Source organism: Notechis scutatus, chromosome 2 (assembly GCF_049901735.1).
Source record: "Notechis scutatus isolate UNSWTSFEM ecotype Mainland chromosome 2, rNotScu1.2, whole genome shotgun sequence".
NCBI lineage: Eukaryota > Metazoa > Chordata > Lepidosauria > Squamata > Elapidae > Notechis > Notechis scutatus.
Window position 1 is genome coordinate 86,053,616 of NC_142010.1, and position 18,460 is coordinate 86,072,075.

Genomic DNA, 18,460 nt, shown 5'->3' on the forward strand with positions numbered 1-18,460 from the left:
CGTCTTCAAGGGACTTTTCCACAACTCTGTCCCCAAATATTAGGAATCAGCCATTGATCGGCTTATTGTCAACCCTAAGCAATAGCAATAGCACTTAGACTTATATACTTATATCACAGTGCTTTTATAGCCCTCTCTAAGCGGTTTACAGAGTAATTGCCCCCAACAATCTGGGTCCTCATTTTACCAATCTCAGAAGTCTGGTGAGATTCGATCTGCCAAATTGCAGGCAGCAGAAATAGCCTGCAGTACTGCATTCTAACCACTGCACCACCGCGGCTAAGGCACAAATGGCAGCTTTTTGGTGCAGTGATCAGCACTTCAGAGATGGAGAGGATGAGATAACTATCCTGAGGCAGCAACGAGGACCTGTTCTTTTACTGTACAATGGTCTAGCAGCAATGTGCCAAGTAAATATAAATAATACTTATGAGCCAACTTAAAACTTCTGGAAAGTGTGTTTTAAACTTGTAAATTGCATTTTTTTTCCTTTGCTTTCTTATCTATTCACATTTTTTCTTATTTTTTTCTCTCTAAAAATTGTATTTTTAAAATGTTGTTACAAGTTTCTTAATAAAAATGATCACAATTCATTTATGATTAAAACTATTTTTTCCATTGCTTTTGTTGCTGCTGCTGTTGTTTGGCCGCTCATTCTGTAAATGACAAACGCTACCATAAATACAAACATCAAGATCACCTAAACATTTTAACTTGGCTAACTTAATCCTGAATGATCTGAAGATCAGATTTTTGGGGAACAAAGGCAAGGGCCAATACTTATTTTTTTCATAATGTAGAAACCTGAAAGAGTACACACAAAAAACCTGAGAATGGTATCTTGAAACTAACTGAATAAGAAACAAGAGCAGCTATAATCTCATATATAACTTCATATATATGCTAATTGGATCTGCCTGAGAGTGACTGCCCAGACAAGAAAGCATACACTTGTACTGGATAATGAAATGAAAACAACTATTCGTTGGCAATGGCAATGAAGACGGAAATGCCCATTTTATGGTTTATGAGAAAAAGTAGTGAGAGCTTCCAGTGTCATAATGTGTTTACACAAATCATAGTGAATACAATCACATTTAGTATGTTATAATTCACTCACCCCATCTCTTCATAGCAATTGGTCAAGTTACAGAGCAAAAAAAACTAAGTAAAAGTAAAAGTTAACCTGTTTGGGTTCTCTTTAGCTTAGAATAAAAATTGTAACTCTATTCAGGTTTGTTTCAAGAAGTGAGTCCTATTGAATTCCACAAATAAGTTTCCACATGCTTTTAGTGTGGTCAAGATAGAATGTTTTTTTCTAAACATGAATTGTGTGAAAAAATAGGTTCACTTATTGTCTTTTTACAAGACTAGAAGCCCAGGGTCACTGGGTATCAAATGTCAATACAATATGTTAATTTAAATATCTGACTGATTATTTGAGGTATGGATATGGATGGACACTCTTTCATCTTCATTGATCTTGAGGGAAACATGAAACCAACCTAAACTTTGCATACGGCTTTGTCCAAAGTATCATTTAATATCTTGAACTGTTCAGATAAATTGATACTTTTCACAGAAGGCAGTATATGAAAGTTAGTAAAACGAGATCATAAAATCCATTAAAATATAGCCCTAAGAGTTATTTCATTTGTTTTTACCACACTTTTTTACTGGATCATTAATTTTAATGGACAGTGGGATTCCTGTTGTTTGATCATCAAATCTAATCAGCATAAGGCTCATGAGGTTATTGCCTTCTCCTAGCTTGACTGGTAGTAACAATTGAATATGGAAAGATTATCTCTTCATCTTGAGAGTATTCTTCAGGGATTAGCAGCTCACCCCAGTATTAAACTGCTTCTGCAGCTGTTATTTTAAGCTACCCATAGTAAACCCAAAGGTGCTTTTTTTCAAGAAGGAACTGGACTTTCTGGTTTTTCTTTGAAGATGGTTTGCTTCTCATCCAAGAAGCTTCTTGCATGAGACATGAAATGTCTTCAAAGAAAAACTAGAAAGTCCAGTTGTCTCTTGAAATAAGCACCTTTGGGACAACCATGACCTGGATGACTAAGAATCTTCATAGACATTTACCCATAGTAATTTTTCCCATTTTAGGGATTCTAATGTACTTGACTCTAATATCCAGAAAATCGTTTCACAAGTCAAATGCAGAAATGGTATTTAGGAGGTTCTGACCAGTTCCGGAGAACTGGTAGCGGAACTTTTGAGTAGTTCAGAGAACCGGTAAATACCACTTCTGACTGGAGATTTTACAGTATCCTTCCCCTGCCACGCCCACCAAGCCACACCCACAGAACCGGTAGTAAACATTTTTGAATCCCATCACTGGTCCAATGGCATATTTTGTGTAGAGCACAGAGGAAATGACCTTCAAGGACAGAAGGATGAATAACTATCAAGTCAGATAAGCAGAGCTTGAGCCTGATCCAAGAAACTAGTTTGAGAAAACCTCTCCCTAGTTCATAGGGAGGGAGAAGGAAAGCACATTAAGACTTGCTAAAGCTTTTATAATAAATGCAGTCCCAGCCTCTATGGCATTTTTTTCTGAGTCTGGCCTAAGTTATAGGTTGCCACTTTGTTTGTTCCTATTAACCTGTAACCTGCTCTTCCCAATGAAAAATAGGATATAAGCGCTTTAAATAAATAATAAGCCAATTAAGACCTTGTAAACAAGATTTGGTTTTCATGTTGTTGCACATAGTAATGAAAAGAAGCCTACAGTGGAAATATTTCCCTTCAGGTTATTGTTCAGTTTTTTTCAAAGAATATAGTTGCTTTTATATTTTCAGTATGGTAATAAGGTCTTTGACAAAACAGGGGGAGGGAGCATGAATACTATTTAAAAATAGGCCTGACAGCATGTTACTAACATGGAAGCATTTTATCATGGAGATTTTTGATAAATGGGGAGAGTGCTACTCATTTAACTACTGTTTGCACTTCCAGTTTCTGTGATTTGCAGTTAAATTGACCCTTTTTATACATTTTCATTATTTCTTTTGCTTTATTCCCTTCCTTGAAGTTTCCTTAATATGTGATCCTAGTTAACTCATTTAGTTATCTTATAATGAGGTTGTCATGGCATAAGTGATGAATTTCACATAGCAACAGTAGTAAGAAAAGGAAAAAAATATCACTCACATGAAATTCAAGTCATCTAGAAACAAGGTGGAAAATGTGCAAATTTATCTCAAAGTATTCTTTGAGTTTGGTGGATTTTCCCTCCTATCTTCTCAAATAAGTGTGTGGAGAGTTGCAGCTTATTCAAAATCATTGTGGATTTTCAGAATTTTACATCCATTTAAAAAAATCCACAAAGCTTGCATTGTCATTGTTCTGCAAAACTTTATTTGTTATCTTTTCTATTATTATTTTACTTCTCATGAGTTACTTGTGGCTCTCTTGTTCTGCCTACAGAGGCTTTTTGCTTAGAATGGTTTTCAATGTGACTTTAAAGATGCAAGGAGGACTATGCATGCAGATGGAGGTGGCTTCGTTTAACTCTGGCAGCTATATACTGAGCAAACATTTAGAGCAGGGGTCCCTAACCCCCGGTCAGTGGACCGGCACCAGTCTGCGGCAGGCCAGAAACCTGGCCACGCAAACAAGCAAAGGCCCATCCATGGGATGCAGGCAGTACGTGAAACTGCACCCCCTCCGGTCTGTGGAAAACCCTCTCTCCATAGAACCAGTCCCTGGTGCCCAAAAAGTTGGGGGCTGCTGAGTTAGAGTATCTCTAGTTGATCAGGAATTAAAACGCTCACTCTCCAAGTCTATTCCCAACCTTTCTGCACCTTCTATGTTGTGTACTTGAAGGATCAAGCCACTTTACAAGAATCAAAGATGAACCACTGCCTCACAAAATGTATGCAGTCCATACAGGGCCTTCAGTTTGGATTAAAACTTTTCTTCTCGGCCTTTTCACTCCTGATACAGCCTTTTTATTTGGTTTTGCAGGGGGAAAAGCCTCCATTAACTTTCATTTGGATTTCTTTCCTCTCTTTTAAACTGATGGAACTATGGAGGCATTACAAGAGGCAAACACCTATACTGAGAAATATTAAACTTTCCTTTCCTGTGTTCAGTGATCCCAGTGTGGATCAGAGCCTGTTTGTTTAGTTCAGTAATATGTTTTATATCCTGCCTTTCTTTGAAAGATTCAAGAAGTTCATGTAGCATTAGTTTCCTGAGACTGGACAGTCACTTGTCTGGAATGGTGTAGGGTCTCCTGCTTGTGCAGGGGTTTGGATTAGAAGATCTCCGGGGTCCTTCCAACTCTATTATTCCTCCATTTCCCCCCAACAGTTATCCTACGAAGTAAGTTAAACTGAAGGCGACTGGTCCAAAGTCCTTCAGGGAATTTTCAATGCTGAAGGATCCTAGTCTAAATTCTCTGCCTGGAAGGTAGATTTCAAGGACCTATGTTGTAATGTTTCTGTAATAGCCTATATTTTTATGTATTTTGTATCGTGAGCCTCCTAGTGGTTGAGATGTGTAGCTATATAAATTCAAAAAATTCTATAATCAATTAAAACAGGAAATTATAGAATGCCCATTTACCTGAGAGTAAATCTGTTGAACACAGTGCAAGATTTTACTGCAAAATAAGCAAGACACACTGGTAAAAGCCAGCTCCTGATAAAGTTGATTGACTTGTATTTGTGTGGTATTTATTTTAGTTTTCCAGCATCTGATCCTTTGTTTTTTTTTCAGGCTGGTTGGCAAAGCTTGGCTTCTTCTAGAAATGACCCCACATCAAGGGCAGGTTCTGGTATTGTTGGGGTTTGTGGCTCATTATACAGAAGAAAAATGGTGGAGTAAGTTACACAAAGCCACAAAGAAATAAGCTGGCACAGGAAAAGTAAACATTTGGGTCAGTGCTGATGAGCATTGGTTTGGCACCCATTCATTGATTGTCAAGCGACTGAAAACTGTCCAATTGTGCAGAAACCTTGAGCCCATGTTCAGAGCTGAGTTGCACTGTTGAGTTCTATTTCCAAGACCAGCTCAGAAAAGTAAGATTCCATTAGCACAAAAGACATCAAAGTTAGAGTTTTATAGCTGGCCTTATTAAAGAATTTGACAGCTGGGAAAATAAATGAAGCACAACCCAGTGTTAGCCTTCCACCCCAAAATTGCCCTGATAGCCAGTTTAATGAGGTGCTAAAATGCATTGGCTGGCTATTCATGTCTGTGTCAAAGAATCTGACCACACCTTCAATCCCCTCAGTGATTCACCAGCATCCTGTAATGTTAGTGACAAATCCAGAAGCAGCTGGAGTGCCATCAGATCTGCAAAGCTCTGATTCAACTTGCTATTCCCCACTTTCAATTCATGATTCAATGGGGTGATTTGATCAAAGCTTAGTCAAATCAAAGGCTTCCTTTCAAGTATTCATAACTCTGTTGCTCTATAGTCCATACACAGAGTTGTGCTGTAGGAAATCATTTCCCTCTCACTTGTGGGTGATGTGGGAGTTCATGCTCTGATTATACATAGATCACTTACTTGGCCTACATAAGCAGTGATGTGTGTAGCTCCCTTTTTATATTATTTATGAAATCTGAAAGTTTCATAGATCTACAGCAACACTGACTGAAACAAAAAAGAATCTTAATCAAATTGTTTTGTTTACTTTTGATCTTAAAAGGATTTAATCTCTGAATGGAAAATCTGTTACTGTACATGTGACTGTCATTATCTAGTAAAAAGAACTAAAAACATATGGAATTTAGCATGTGGGAATCTAATAAGATAAAGAAAGTGATGCAACTACATACATAGAAATCATATGCTGCATCATTGAATCTATGATATGCAGCTAAAATATTTTATAGTGAAAAAAAGAGGAAAAGACTGTTTCACCATTATGCTTATCCCACCAAAAAGAAATTGAATAAAACTGAACAATGAAATAAATGCCAGAATAAACTATTTGCACAATCAGGTTTTGTGAGGCTTTGGCTTCATATCATTGGCTTTCTTTATTGACAGCATTCCCTGCTACAAGGTTTGCATGACTCCCTTTCTCAAAACATTGGAAGAGTGTGACACACTCTCAGCCTTGCTTCTGCTGGGCTTCTTCACCATTGGGAAACAGCCTCCTCCTAAGGAAGTCCACTTTCATCTCACATCCCTGAGAGCTAATTGGAGGCTTTGGGGAATTTGCACTGCCTCGCTGAGAAAGCTCTCTTTCTCCAGCGAGATAGTGCTCTCTGGCATCCTCCCAATCAGCTGGATAGCGCCTCTTTTTCTTCTGCTGAAAGTAACTTCCAAGTGCACTAATGATTTCCCAGAACTGCCAATCAGCAGTTAGTGAAGTGCTGGGAGGGAGGATGGTTATCTGCACAACAGCTACAATCATTGGGAACAAAATCAGACCCTGCGTTCAACAGAATCAGAAGGTAATCATTTGATACTAGGTGAAATAGAATCAGACGTCTCACTGAAAGACCAATAGAGGCATGGCAAGACAGTGATGCTTAAAAAAGCTGGACGCCATTTTAAAAAAGGTTTGCAAAAAGCAATGTAGCAAGATACTATCCCAGATGACATAAGCATGTATTTACAATTACACAAAGAAACAGATATTAACAGATAATTCTGTTATCAGATTAACATTATTTTTGTTACTCTGTTAAAAGATTATCTATCTATCTATTATTTATTAATTAAATTGTTCATCCTCTGTGAGGGAAATGAGCTGTTTCAAAATTTGATAGCTAAACAAACAAACAAGCAAACAAATACATGTTGCCATCTCACTTTGAAAAGCAACTCTGGGTGACTTCCACTTAAATATCATAAATGTAAAAAATATTTAAAAGCATGAAAGAGCCATGGTGGTGCAGTGGTTAGAATGCAGCATTGCAGGCTAATTCTGCTAACTACCGATTTCCAGCAGTTCAGGAGTTTGATCTTGACTGGCTCAAGGTTGACTCAGCCCTCCATCTTTCCAAGGTCAGTCAAATGAGGACCCAGATTGTTGAGGCCAATACGCTGAATCTGTAAACCGCTAAGAGAGGGCTGTAAAGCATTGTGAAGTAGTATATAAGTCTAAGTGCTATTGCAATTGTTTTGAAATACAAAAGCAAGAAAATAAAAGGCAAGATCAGTATAAGGGTAGCCCCTTTTCAGTTAATTCACCAACTGCCACCATTACTGAGCTAACCCAGGCTAATTGGCAGGGCCAGGTTTTAATGCCCTTTTGGAAGGCCAAAAGGGTGGCAGATCTTACCACAGGCATGGCAATATTCATAGAGTAGAGGCCATGGAAGAATAGATGCTCCTTCTAGGTCTCACTGACTGAAATTCTTTGATGGGTGAGATCTGCAGCGTGCCCCTTCTTCCAGGCTGATGAGATAGGCTGATCACATTGGAATGAGATGATTCTTCGGCTTTATGTTGTGAAGGATTTAGGCCATAATCGAGTTAAAATTATGTCAATTGTGTCACAAAATGTTGGAAGGGACTGAGTGATGGAACAACAAACTATTTCAAGCTACAGGATGAAAGCAGTCTGAATGTTTGGCTCCTTTAAAAAAAAAACTAGAGAACTCATTTGCAAAGCTTACTTCAGTTCAGGTCATCCCATTGTACATATTAATTCACAAAAATGTACTAGTAACAAACAGTCACGCCCAAGGCTGGCAGATGCCTGGTTTGTGCAAATGCACACAAGTTCCAGAAAGCTTTACAAAGCAGTAAGTCTTGTGGGAGAGCTAGTCAGTTGGACTTTAGTCCAAAACAGCACAGGATTAGAGGTATAAATGTATCCACAACAAAAATGCAGTAGCCAAGGAAACTGTCAGTAGTCAAGGAGTCCAAGAACCAAGGTTAAGATGCAAGCTGGCATCAAGGACATAGGAACAAGGAACCCATGAACCCCAAGGTGGAGCTGTTCCACAAAAGAGGGAAGCTACTGGTGTCTGCTCTAATATAGTTGAACAACAGGTGTAGTTCAGTTCAGTTAAAGGACTTCACAACTTTGCTTCCCAAGGACCAAACAGAGGAATTCTACTTAGCCCTCTGAAATTCCTGATGCCTCCTTGAGGTAATTGGTCAGCCAGGATCTGGACATCAGCTCTTTTTTATTTTTAGCCTACCTGGGAAGGTTGATTCTAGAAACTGGTTCACAAAGAAATGCTTTTTGTAAAGCTTTCTAGGCTTGTAATGTGTGTTTGGAAGCAGGTAAATTAAAAATCTTCGGCTTTATGTTGTGATAGAATGATAGAATGTTGATAGAATGAATAAAATTCATTCTATCCCATTATGGATTTGTGGAGTGTGAGATTCCCAAGAACCAGAACATATATTTTTTAAATCTGCTTTTTATCTGTCAAAAACCTGATCACATCCAGCTCTTATATTATTTTCTCCTGAAATAATAATGTCCTTCTTATTGGTTGCTTTCTGAAACAAATCTTACCTGATGTTCTAAATCAGTTCGTTTTTTGCAAGTAAAAACTAAATAGTGGTAGGTTTCTCCTGCTGGAACTAAGTAAAAATATCATCTTTGAACTAAGGATTTGTGAATCAATAAGGCTGATAAATATGTTTTTCAAAAATTTCTATGGTCTACTTTTAACTACGCTTCTCTATGTAATATCTCTTCCAGGAGTGGAAGATTTATTTTTTAAAAAATAAAAATAAAAATCCAATTTAACTAGTATTGACTTTTCCTCTAGACCATAAAGTGAAGGAGTTTCAAAATAAGTATATCAATTAAATTAGCAATGCAATTCACAGACTGTCAGTTTCCTTCATTGTAAATAAGAAAAAATGAGTAGCAAGAGAAGTTGTTTTCCACCTATTTTTTGTAAATGATGGATATTTTGTTAACAGGTGTCACAGGCACAGAGAACCAGAAAAAGTGTTAGTGGGAAGGGAGTGATTGTTTGTTTGATGTTTAATAAATACATGAACAGAAAGTTAAAAAGTCAGCTTTTTCTCCTGTAAGGTTGGCTTTTTAAGAGAAAAGATGGGATAGGCATGATCAAGAGACAAAGAATAATAATAAACCTGACTTATTTTTTTTATAATGTATATACTTAATACGTGCAAGTAGCTTCTAGTGTAAAATATCTCCAAAATATGAAAAGTGATATGGATACTTGAAATCATTCATTCATTCTGTAGAACAAGATACTTAGAATTGATTGTATGCCAAGGCTTTGCATGTGCTTTTAAATAATTCAAAATAATTATTGTAAATCCTCTTCAGATTTACAATATATGCATGTGAAAAAATAGTAACAGGACCACACGGTTGGCCCATAGAAGCACAGTGATTTAAAATGGGACATCTGGATTAAAGTGTTCTATATCTCCTGGAAATTCCATGCAACCACCCACATAAAACTTTGGGTCAATAGGTGCCCCACTTTATAGCTAAGCAAAAGGCAGACACTGGAACCAGTAGGAAGACAGCATGGCATCCAGAGCACAGACAGTGATGCAGTTATTCTTCCTTTTTTTCATTTCTCCATCCTTTTTATATAAACATATACAAAGACAACAAGTAGAAATTTTACATTCCTGAGCCTTTTACATCCCCCCGCCCCCCAAATAAAAGTTTTCACTGTAGGAGAACACTCCTATGTTACTTCCCTTACTATGGAATAAAATTCAGTGAATGAAGGGCATTTACTCTAGAAAAGATAGAAATAAACTGTTAAGTGTTGACAAGTTTTTAACACTCTTAATTTAAGAGGCCAAAGTTGAATTTGATATCACAAAAGTGAAATTCGACTTGCATCATCAAACTTTCTGCTTCTACAAGCTCTGAATACACTCTTACCATCTGCTGTGAAGACTTGGGGGACCTTTGGGAGGGTACACTGTGGGTGTATAAAAGCTGTTCTTGTGGTTCTATAATACAACCATGGTGATGGATTTCACCCTTCTTTATCCATACAAATGAAGCTTACATTTTGTATTGCTGTGACTGGATAAATTAGTTACTTAGGTTAAACAGAATGATCAGTTGTACAACTTGTACAACTAATGATATATCTTTTTAATTGCTTATGTTTTATTTTATTTTATCTCTCAACTGTTTAAAAATGTCCAATGGATGGAAAGGCTAGGTAAAATTATATACATCTGTATGTATGTACGCATGTTTGTGTGTATTGCATTTTGATAAAAAAAAATTATGGCCTCTAGAAACTAAGACAAAACTTTTAGTGGCCGCATGCAACAAAGGATACAACTGTAACATCAAAAGATGAGAAGCATATTTGTTCCTTTACCAAATATAGCCCCAGCATATTCCTCCTCCGTGTAAAAAATCTTACATATAAAAAAATAAAAATTGATACTAAGGTGTGGATTGAACCCATTTTCTACTTTTTAGTAGTTAAAGGTACACTTTCCCAACAATATCTGATTCTGGATTGTTTGTTTGCTTGCTTGTGTAAATCACACTGAATCTTACAGAACGATTGAAATGGCCTTTGTATGCAAAGTGATCTCACCTTCCTCAATTTTCATTTATCAACCCTGTGCCCTAATTGTCCTCAATATTCAACAACTGGAATTAATTTTGGCTTAATCTATGTGATGTTTATGACCTTTACATGTTGGGAAATGAAAATGTTGTTTAACGATAGGTGATATTTAAATCCACAATTAATTTAGTGTTTCTTTCAGAAGGAAATATAGTTATGCTGGTAATCCATAGAAATGGCAGGAAATGAATGTTTTTATTTATATTTTGCTTTTAACATTGCTAACAAAACCTCACAGTTCTGTTTAGGGCTTCTGACTACAATTCTGTGCATGATTATCTATGTGCAAGCTCTGTTGAGTGAAATGGAACTTGTATGTAATACTTGCATACATAGTTCTTGTAAAACACAAAGAACTTCCCTTGTAGAATTTCAGTCTTTATCTTAAATCTGACATACCACCAAAGGCATTAATAAATATTACTAGTGAAAATATTAGTATGAAGTGAAATGATATCAGTGAAAAAAAAAGTCCTTTGGTTGCTTATTGTCCAAAGTTTCTGACTTCCTGTACTAATCTGATACAAACTTTTGTAAAACTTGAAAGCCATCTGCCGTATTCCAGAATAAGATGAATGAACCAATTTCTCTAGCCCTCCAGATAATTCTTTATTCCTGTTTCCAACACTTCTGAACTTTCATTGCCCACTATTTCTTTCACTGCTTATATTTATCTTGCTTCCAAAATCCTAGGTGAACTCAATGCTATATAATCCAAATGTGTTAATAGGTTAAAAAAAAGAAGAAAAGATGCATTTTATGGCCGTTTCTTGGCAAGTCTAAGTTCCCTTTGTTTGTCCTCCCAGGTGAACCATCACGATGGTCATCCTCACACTGTGACTGCTGTTGCAAAAATGGCAAAGGTGATAAAGAAGGCGAAAGTGGCACATCCTGCAATGAACTCTCCACCTCTAGCTGTGACAGCCAATCAGAAGCCAGCTCCCCTCAAGAGACTGTCATCTGTGGCCCAGTCACTCGCCAATCCAATATACAGACTCTGGATCGACCAATCAAGAAAGGTCCTGTGCAGCTCCTTCAGCAGTCTGAAATCCGGAGGAAAAGTGACCTGCTCCGAACTCTAACTTCTGGCTCTAGAGAATCCAACTCTAGCAAAAAAAAAGCAGCGAAAGAAAAGCTCTCAATTGAGGAAGAATTAGAAAAATGCATCCAGGATTTTCTCAAAATCAAAATCCCAGACAGGTTTCCAGAACGAAAACATCCCTGGCAATCTGAACTTTTACGAAAATATCATCTATAGGAATGGGGTTTCACCAAGGAAAATCACCTGTGCATCTTTAGAAATAGGATGAGGAGAAAGAATAATAATAACTTAATTCACACATAAAGAACCCATTGCTATGTCCTGCCTAATTTGCCTATTTCACCAAAGCAATTCTAGTTCCATGTAAATGAGATAGGAGGAATAACAATGCATTCATTTGTTAGGCTGTTAACATACATCAAATGCTTGCAGTGCCACCTGCACATTGAAATCAAATGCTAAAGATCATTTACACTATGATTTATGGCAGCACCAATCTATTAGAGAGGTAAAGCAAGGCAGAATCCTGGCAGGTGATGATTTTTTAAGCTGCATGCATTCCTGAAATCTTTTAAAAAACATTATTTATCCATGGCCAGGATAGGCAGAGGCCAAGAATTCTGAAATTAAGAAATTGTCGTTCCAGTTTACACTAGGAGAGGCTATGTATACTTGTCTGTCTCTCTGACACTGTTTTTACCTTTTAACTGTGCTTTCTCTGAAAAATATTGACTACAATCCTTTGGCGACCAATTTATCTTGGTCTGTTCTTTTTTGATGGCTGAATTGTTCTTTTGGATATTTTAATTTTTGTATGTATGAGAGCACTCTGTTGTTGCTACCTGGGGATACATCTGAATTTGCTTTGTCTGCATACCATGAACATCTCTGGCCATAGGCGTCTGTCAGCTTAAAAACATCTGAAAAAGCACAGGTGCAATCCAGCTGCAGGCAGGTGATCACAATTATGTTTCCTTGTTGAAAGTCATGCTCAGCCTTTGGTCCTTTGGAATAGGAATGGGGAGAACCAGACCAAATTGGATTTCTTTATAGTTAAGTAAAATCATGTATAGTTAATATGGTGTTCCTTTCCTCAAGTATTTACTAATTTCCCCTTTTCTCACATTCAAAATTATTATTAAAGTTTAAAGGGACCACCTATGGCTTCTGCTGGATGCCTCTGCACTAAGTTGAAACCTGCATGCAGAAATTGAATATTTCTGTGCAATCATAATGAGTTTCCCCCTGTTTTTCCTTTAGCTGTTTTTCTACAAGCTCAGATCAAAATTGAAAAATTCAGAGAAGTTTAAAACTTGGTTGGGATTCATTGGGGGGGGGGCAATGGCTGAAAAGAAATTAGTGGGAATTCTAAATATATACAGATGTGATCTATGTGTTTTCTGAATTGCCAACTGGTTTTTGCTAGTCCCTGTCCTGTTTATAATAGAAAGTGAATATGCATACAGAAATTAAGCAGGAGATCTTTTACCTCCTACCCATTGGCATATCAGGTAAAGATAAAAGAATGCCCAATGTGCCCAATGATTGTATTTTATTGGCATGTTTCAGTGGCTAGCATTTCTATAAATTGTAGGCTCTTTTGGCTAGCTATGTTTTCCTTTCAACATAGGCTTCTCATATATTCTATATATAAAGGTGATTTTTTTAAAAAAATGAAAAAGAAGGCAGATTACTGAATAGGAGGACGTGGATTCTTTTCCTTCTCTTTCTGGAGCAAGAATCAAACAGCTAAGTTTTGATTTATATAAATTTGTCAGGCCTTGCAGTAAAAAAACAAAACAAAACCCTAAACTGGGAAATGCGGGCTCTCAGTTCCCTTCAAAACAGATGCCATTAGAAGAAATCACATGCCTAACATTACAAGATGCATTTTGCATTGTGGTTTGCAGGAAATTGATTGCCCCAGTGACAGGCAACATAGCACTCTGGCTGCCTGCATCTGAAGATGAAATTAAAAATTGAAAAGAGTCCACATGCACTCAGCTAATGGAAACAGCCTGCTTGGCACTCTAGAAATTCCCTTGAAGGAGACAAAGTTCATTAATGAGCATCTTCTGCATCCAGAGCATTTAACGAAGGAGACAAAGATACTAATCATATTTCTTTTGTGGAAGTGGGTGTGATTTTAGGAAGGAACTCCCCTGTGAGAACAGGGTTGAAAGCTCAAATATTACATAGCTGACTCTCATCTAAGTACCAGACAAAGTAGAAATTTCTTCATGGAAATATAAAGGGTATCATATGGCTACAAATAACTGTTATTTTGTCTGCTCATCAATAATTTTATGACATAAATGCAGTTTTGAATAATAATACTGATAGGATAAGATACATATGAAGTCATTCTCTGCTTACACCAGTGAAATCAATCAAATTTAAATCGTCCCATGGAATTGAATAGATTTACTTTTAAGATCAGTTTGTTCTGGTAATTGTTGTTATTAGCTATTTTATCTCACATTTGTTTTTAAAAAGCTGATACTATGAGGTAAGAATATGATAATAGCCTATTCTGAGATAAACCAATGAGTTTCATAGCTAATGGGAATTACTTTCCACATTTTGGGGAAACCCCGTCTTGAGCTCGGTCATAAATTAAGTCCCTTCCTCTCCCTCTCTCCCTCCTCCTCCCCCTCACTCCCTCTCATTTCTTGTAATTTTGTGGAAGCACTCATATTAAGAAATATTTAGCATTAGCAACATTTTTAACAACATGTTAAAGAAGTTATATATTCATACCAGAGACATTGAATTTATATTGATTTAATTGACAGGGGGATACATGAATTAAATTAAGTCCAGGCATTCTGGAATCCACCCCCCTCTCAAATCTGTCTGGAAGCTCTAAGGTATATTATCATCTATACTTTGGACAATATCTTTCATCATATAATTTTTTTTCTATGGAATGTCTACAATGCTAATTTAAACTATATAGGTTTATAAATTATTTTGAGCAGGGCTTAAGCCATGTCTTCTGGCTCTGTAAGTACGATTTTTCTTCCAGAGTTTGGCAAGTAAATTATTGATGAAGGGAAGATTATCAGACAGTCTGAAAGGATAATTAGCTAGATCATACCTGCCTTTCACTCAACTATAGTAGCTTTTCTGTATATAGAACACAGCTATATTCCTATAGTTGATACATTAACCGTGGCAAACCACTGGAAACTAAATCCAATTGAATTCAGTGGGTATGTTTGTCCAGGTAAAGTTCTAAAAGACAGTGCTGTTAAGAACAGCTGAATTAAACAGCTTTTCCTGTGAGCTTTCTCAACTTCTCTTGCACTACTGGGAGGTGCACTCATGTGAATGCATACACAGACATAGAAAAGTTTCAAAGTGGAAAAATCTTACCACAATTCAATACCAACAAGTTACATCTAAATATTATAGTAAAGACTATATTTCCTATCATTTGTAACATTCATGATTCTTCCATCTCCCTATATCCTTTGGTAAGCTAGGAGAAGAGGACTGGCCACGCAAAGGGAGATTTGAATCTGGGTCTCATAATCTAATACTGTTATCCAAAGATGGCCACATTGCTGATCTTGGATGTTGCTGATTTAAGGCTGTCAGCATCCTCTGTTGTTAGCTATCCTGGAGGGCTATTGAGTACTGTAGTTCTACAATACTGCTATTTCTTCAATAGTGAATTATACTATCTACATTGGATCACTCACCATTGTTGAAATGATGTTCTCATTATTGTTTTTATTGTTTTTGTTGGTGTTATTTTGGTTGAAGGTCTTTACATACATATCTGCAACTTGCAGGGGTCTGCATCATTGGGAGATTCTATTATATGACCCTGCCCAATAAAGGAAGGAGTTAAGCTAAACTAATGTTAGCATTTATTGGCCATGGCTAATAGAGTAACATTAGAATAAAAGGCATGCCAGGAAAGTTTGTCTTGATATCAATATGATAGGAAAAAAATGCATCATAACATACCTTTTAAGGTCATTTTTAAAGAATGCAGTTTATATATTATCAGAGAAGAAAGAATGCAATCATTGTATAACAATACAGTAAAAATTCAGATGTGCAATCTGTGCACACACACACACACATTTCCTTGTAAACTCACCAGGTTATAAAACTAAAAAAAATACATTGAAAATATAAAGTTATTAAAATTTAAACTGGAAATGGGAGCGATCAGAAAACTAAAACCATCAGTATTGGTATTCACTATTTGGGATGGGGAAATAAGTGAAATAGATAAACGAAATGCTATGTTTTCAAAAGCTTATATTCCACATCCACATCTCCCACTGTGGACTCAAAGTGGCTCACAAAATCAATACCAACATAAACAGCAAGCAAGAATAAGAAATAAATTGTTTAAAAATAAGCATATGGAAGTCCTGAAAGCTATGAAAAGAAATCAATAAAAGGTTAGTTTGCAAATGGAAATAGGGCAGTTGAATTGACCCAAAACAGTAGCCATGAACAAGTGCCCAAAACTTTTAGTAACAAACTGAGATTTGACATCTACGTAGTCACGTTTCATATTTGTCTCATTAATATTTGAGCTTAAGAGGTCATTAAGAAGTTTGGACTGGGGAGGGGCAGTATTGGATTTCCCCCTCTAATTAATCTTGGCTGCTGGGATATAAGGTCAAAGTAGCAAACTGTGCCCTTGTCTTAATGATCAATGCTCAAACCCATAGGAACCCATTTCTAATGAAGTCTATAAACAAATCTTATAATGGAATAAATCTAATTGACTGCTATGGGGTTTAGACCTATCCACAGGCATTTAGGCAAACTTAGACTCATCTGGTTTTTTCTAAAGCATTTTTCTAAAAGAGCAGTCTCCGTAAAGCGCAAGTCTGCTATACTCCTACTGTCACTGCCCTCTATACAAACAACAATAACAATAATAATAATAGGTCATTAGAGAGAATCAGTTCTTAAAGCCCAAACTCCATGAAAGAACTATCATTGAGGCAATTAACAGCTGGGCAATTTTAACTATTAGATACAGAGCTGGAATAGAGGACTGGAGTCAAACGGAACTAAAAGTCCTGAATACAAAGACCAGAAAAATAATGACAATGAATCATGCCCTTCAGACATGCAGCAATGTTGACAGATTAGTTTCCAATGGATAGAAATTGATCAATGAGAGAACGAACCTAAAGAGAAACTTCTTAACAGTGAGCACAATCAACCAGCGGAACAGCTTGACTTCAGAAGTTGTGGGTGCTTCGTTACTGGAGGTTTCTAAGAAGAGATTGGACAACCATAGGTTCTCCTGCTTGAGTAGGGGGTTAGACTAGAAGACCTCCAAGGTCCCTTCCAACTCTGTTATTCTGTTATTCTGACTCTACTTGCTAAGGAAAATAGGTGGGTATGGAATGTTGCAAGTGCACCAGACAATTGAAGAAGTAGAAAAAGTGCATTGGAAAATATCTGAAGGAAAGTGAAGAAGATGCACCAACGTGAGTGAATAGAATAGAGAATAGAATAGAATAGAATAGAATAGAATAGAATAGAATAGAATAGAATTCTTTATTGGCCAAGTGTGATTAGACACATAAGGAATTTGTCTTGGTGCATATGCTCTCAGTGTACATAAAAGAAAAAATATGTTCATCAAGAATTATAAGGTACAACACTTAATAATAGTCATATGGTACAATGAAGTTAGTACACTACAAAGGCTTACTGAGTACTAGAGAGACCAAATTGCCCTTAAAAAAAGACCAAATGAAGAATGAAAAAGAGACATGGCAAGGAAAAGTATTACATGCCAGTATATTAAAAAGCTAGTAGGCCAAGGAGATAACAGTAATGGCTAAGAGCAGGAAAATTGCTCTTGGAGGAGCCTATTCTGGCTGCACCTTAAGAACAAATGCCTACAAGAACTGAGAAGACAACAACAGAAAGCAAAAAAGCTGTAGGAACAGTAGACCACCTAGTTAGTTTCTGCAAATCATCCCATTAATGGACTACAAACAAACAGCAAGGCAACGTAGCAACAATTATGCATTGGAAGATCTGCAAGAAACATAATTTGCCTGCAAGCAAGAATTCAAGTGGGACTTTAGAATTTGAGCATACAAATAGCTGATACCCAGACTTAACAACTGTTGATAAGAAACAGGAAAAAGTCTAGATAGTGCACAGGGCAGTGCCTGGAGAGAGAAGAATAGAAAAGAAAGAACTGAATAAAATTACAAAATACAAAGACCCACAAATAGAAGTAGAAAATGACTGTGGCAAAAGAAAGCAAATATATATTAATAGTGATATGTGCCTTGTGTGTAATCCCAAAACATTTGAAGCACCACTTGAATTCCATTGGCTTTGACAAAATTACCATCGGTCAATTGCAAGAAGGCAACTTTATTAGCACAGTTTACATACTGTGATGATATCTATAATACCGTTGGCCTACTCCAGGTCCTTGGAAAGGACTCAATAGGTAGACAAAAATGCCAAATCCAACCTCAACATCTGGCTGACTTCACTGAACCATAATTTCCCACATCTTTGATGAACATCTTATTCCACTTTGAATTTTTGTCCATATGGTTAATTTACTGCATTTACTGGATTATGCTGGCTTCTAATAAAATTCTGAGCCAGTTCCCATTTCAGCTGAGGTTGAACACAGTTTTTTCTTGCTGTTGCCCTCCTTCTTTCCAATTTTTGGCAAATATTATATTAAACAGATCTGAACCAGGTTCTAAACTGGAATAAGAAATGTATATAAGGTGATTTTTGATGATTAAAGAGAGCAGAGCTCTCTTTAATCCTCCCATTTTGAAGAAACTGTGGTTCTCCTCAGCAGTAGACATTGAAGAATAACAGAAACTAAGAAATTAGCCTAATCTATTATGA

At 36.7% G+C, this 18,460-nt stretch overlaps 1 protein-coding gene across 1 annotated transcript in view; it reads left to right on the top strand.

The window, feature by feature from the left end:
- Positions 1 to 17,365, top strand: part of KCTD16 (potassium channel tetramerization domain containing 16) — a 183,170-nt gene extending 165,805 nt beyond the window's left edge. The window contains exon 3 of the mRNA XM_026685482.2: positions 11,346 to 17,365. Within this exon, the coding sequence (XP_026541267.1) occupies positions 11,346 to 11,797 (452 nt within the window). The 3' untranslated portion in view covers positions 11,798 to 17,365. The remainder of the gene's footprint in view (positions 1 to 11,345) is intronic.
- Positions 17,366 to 18,460: the final 1,095 nt, after the last annotated feature.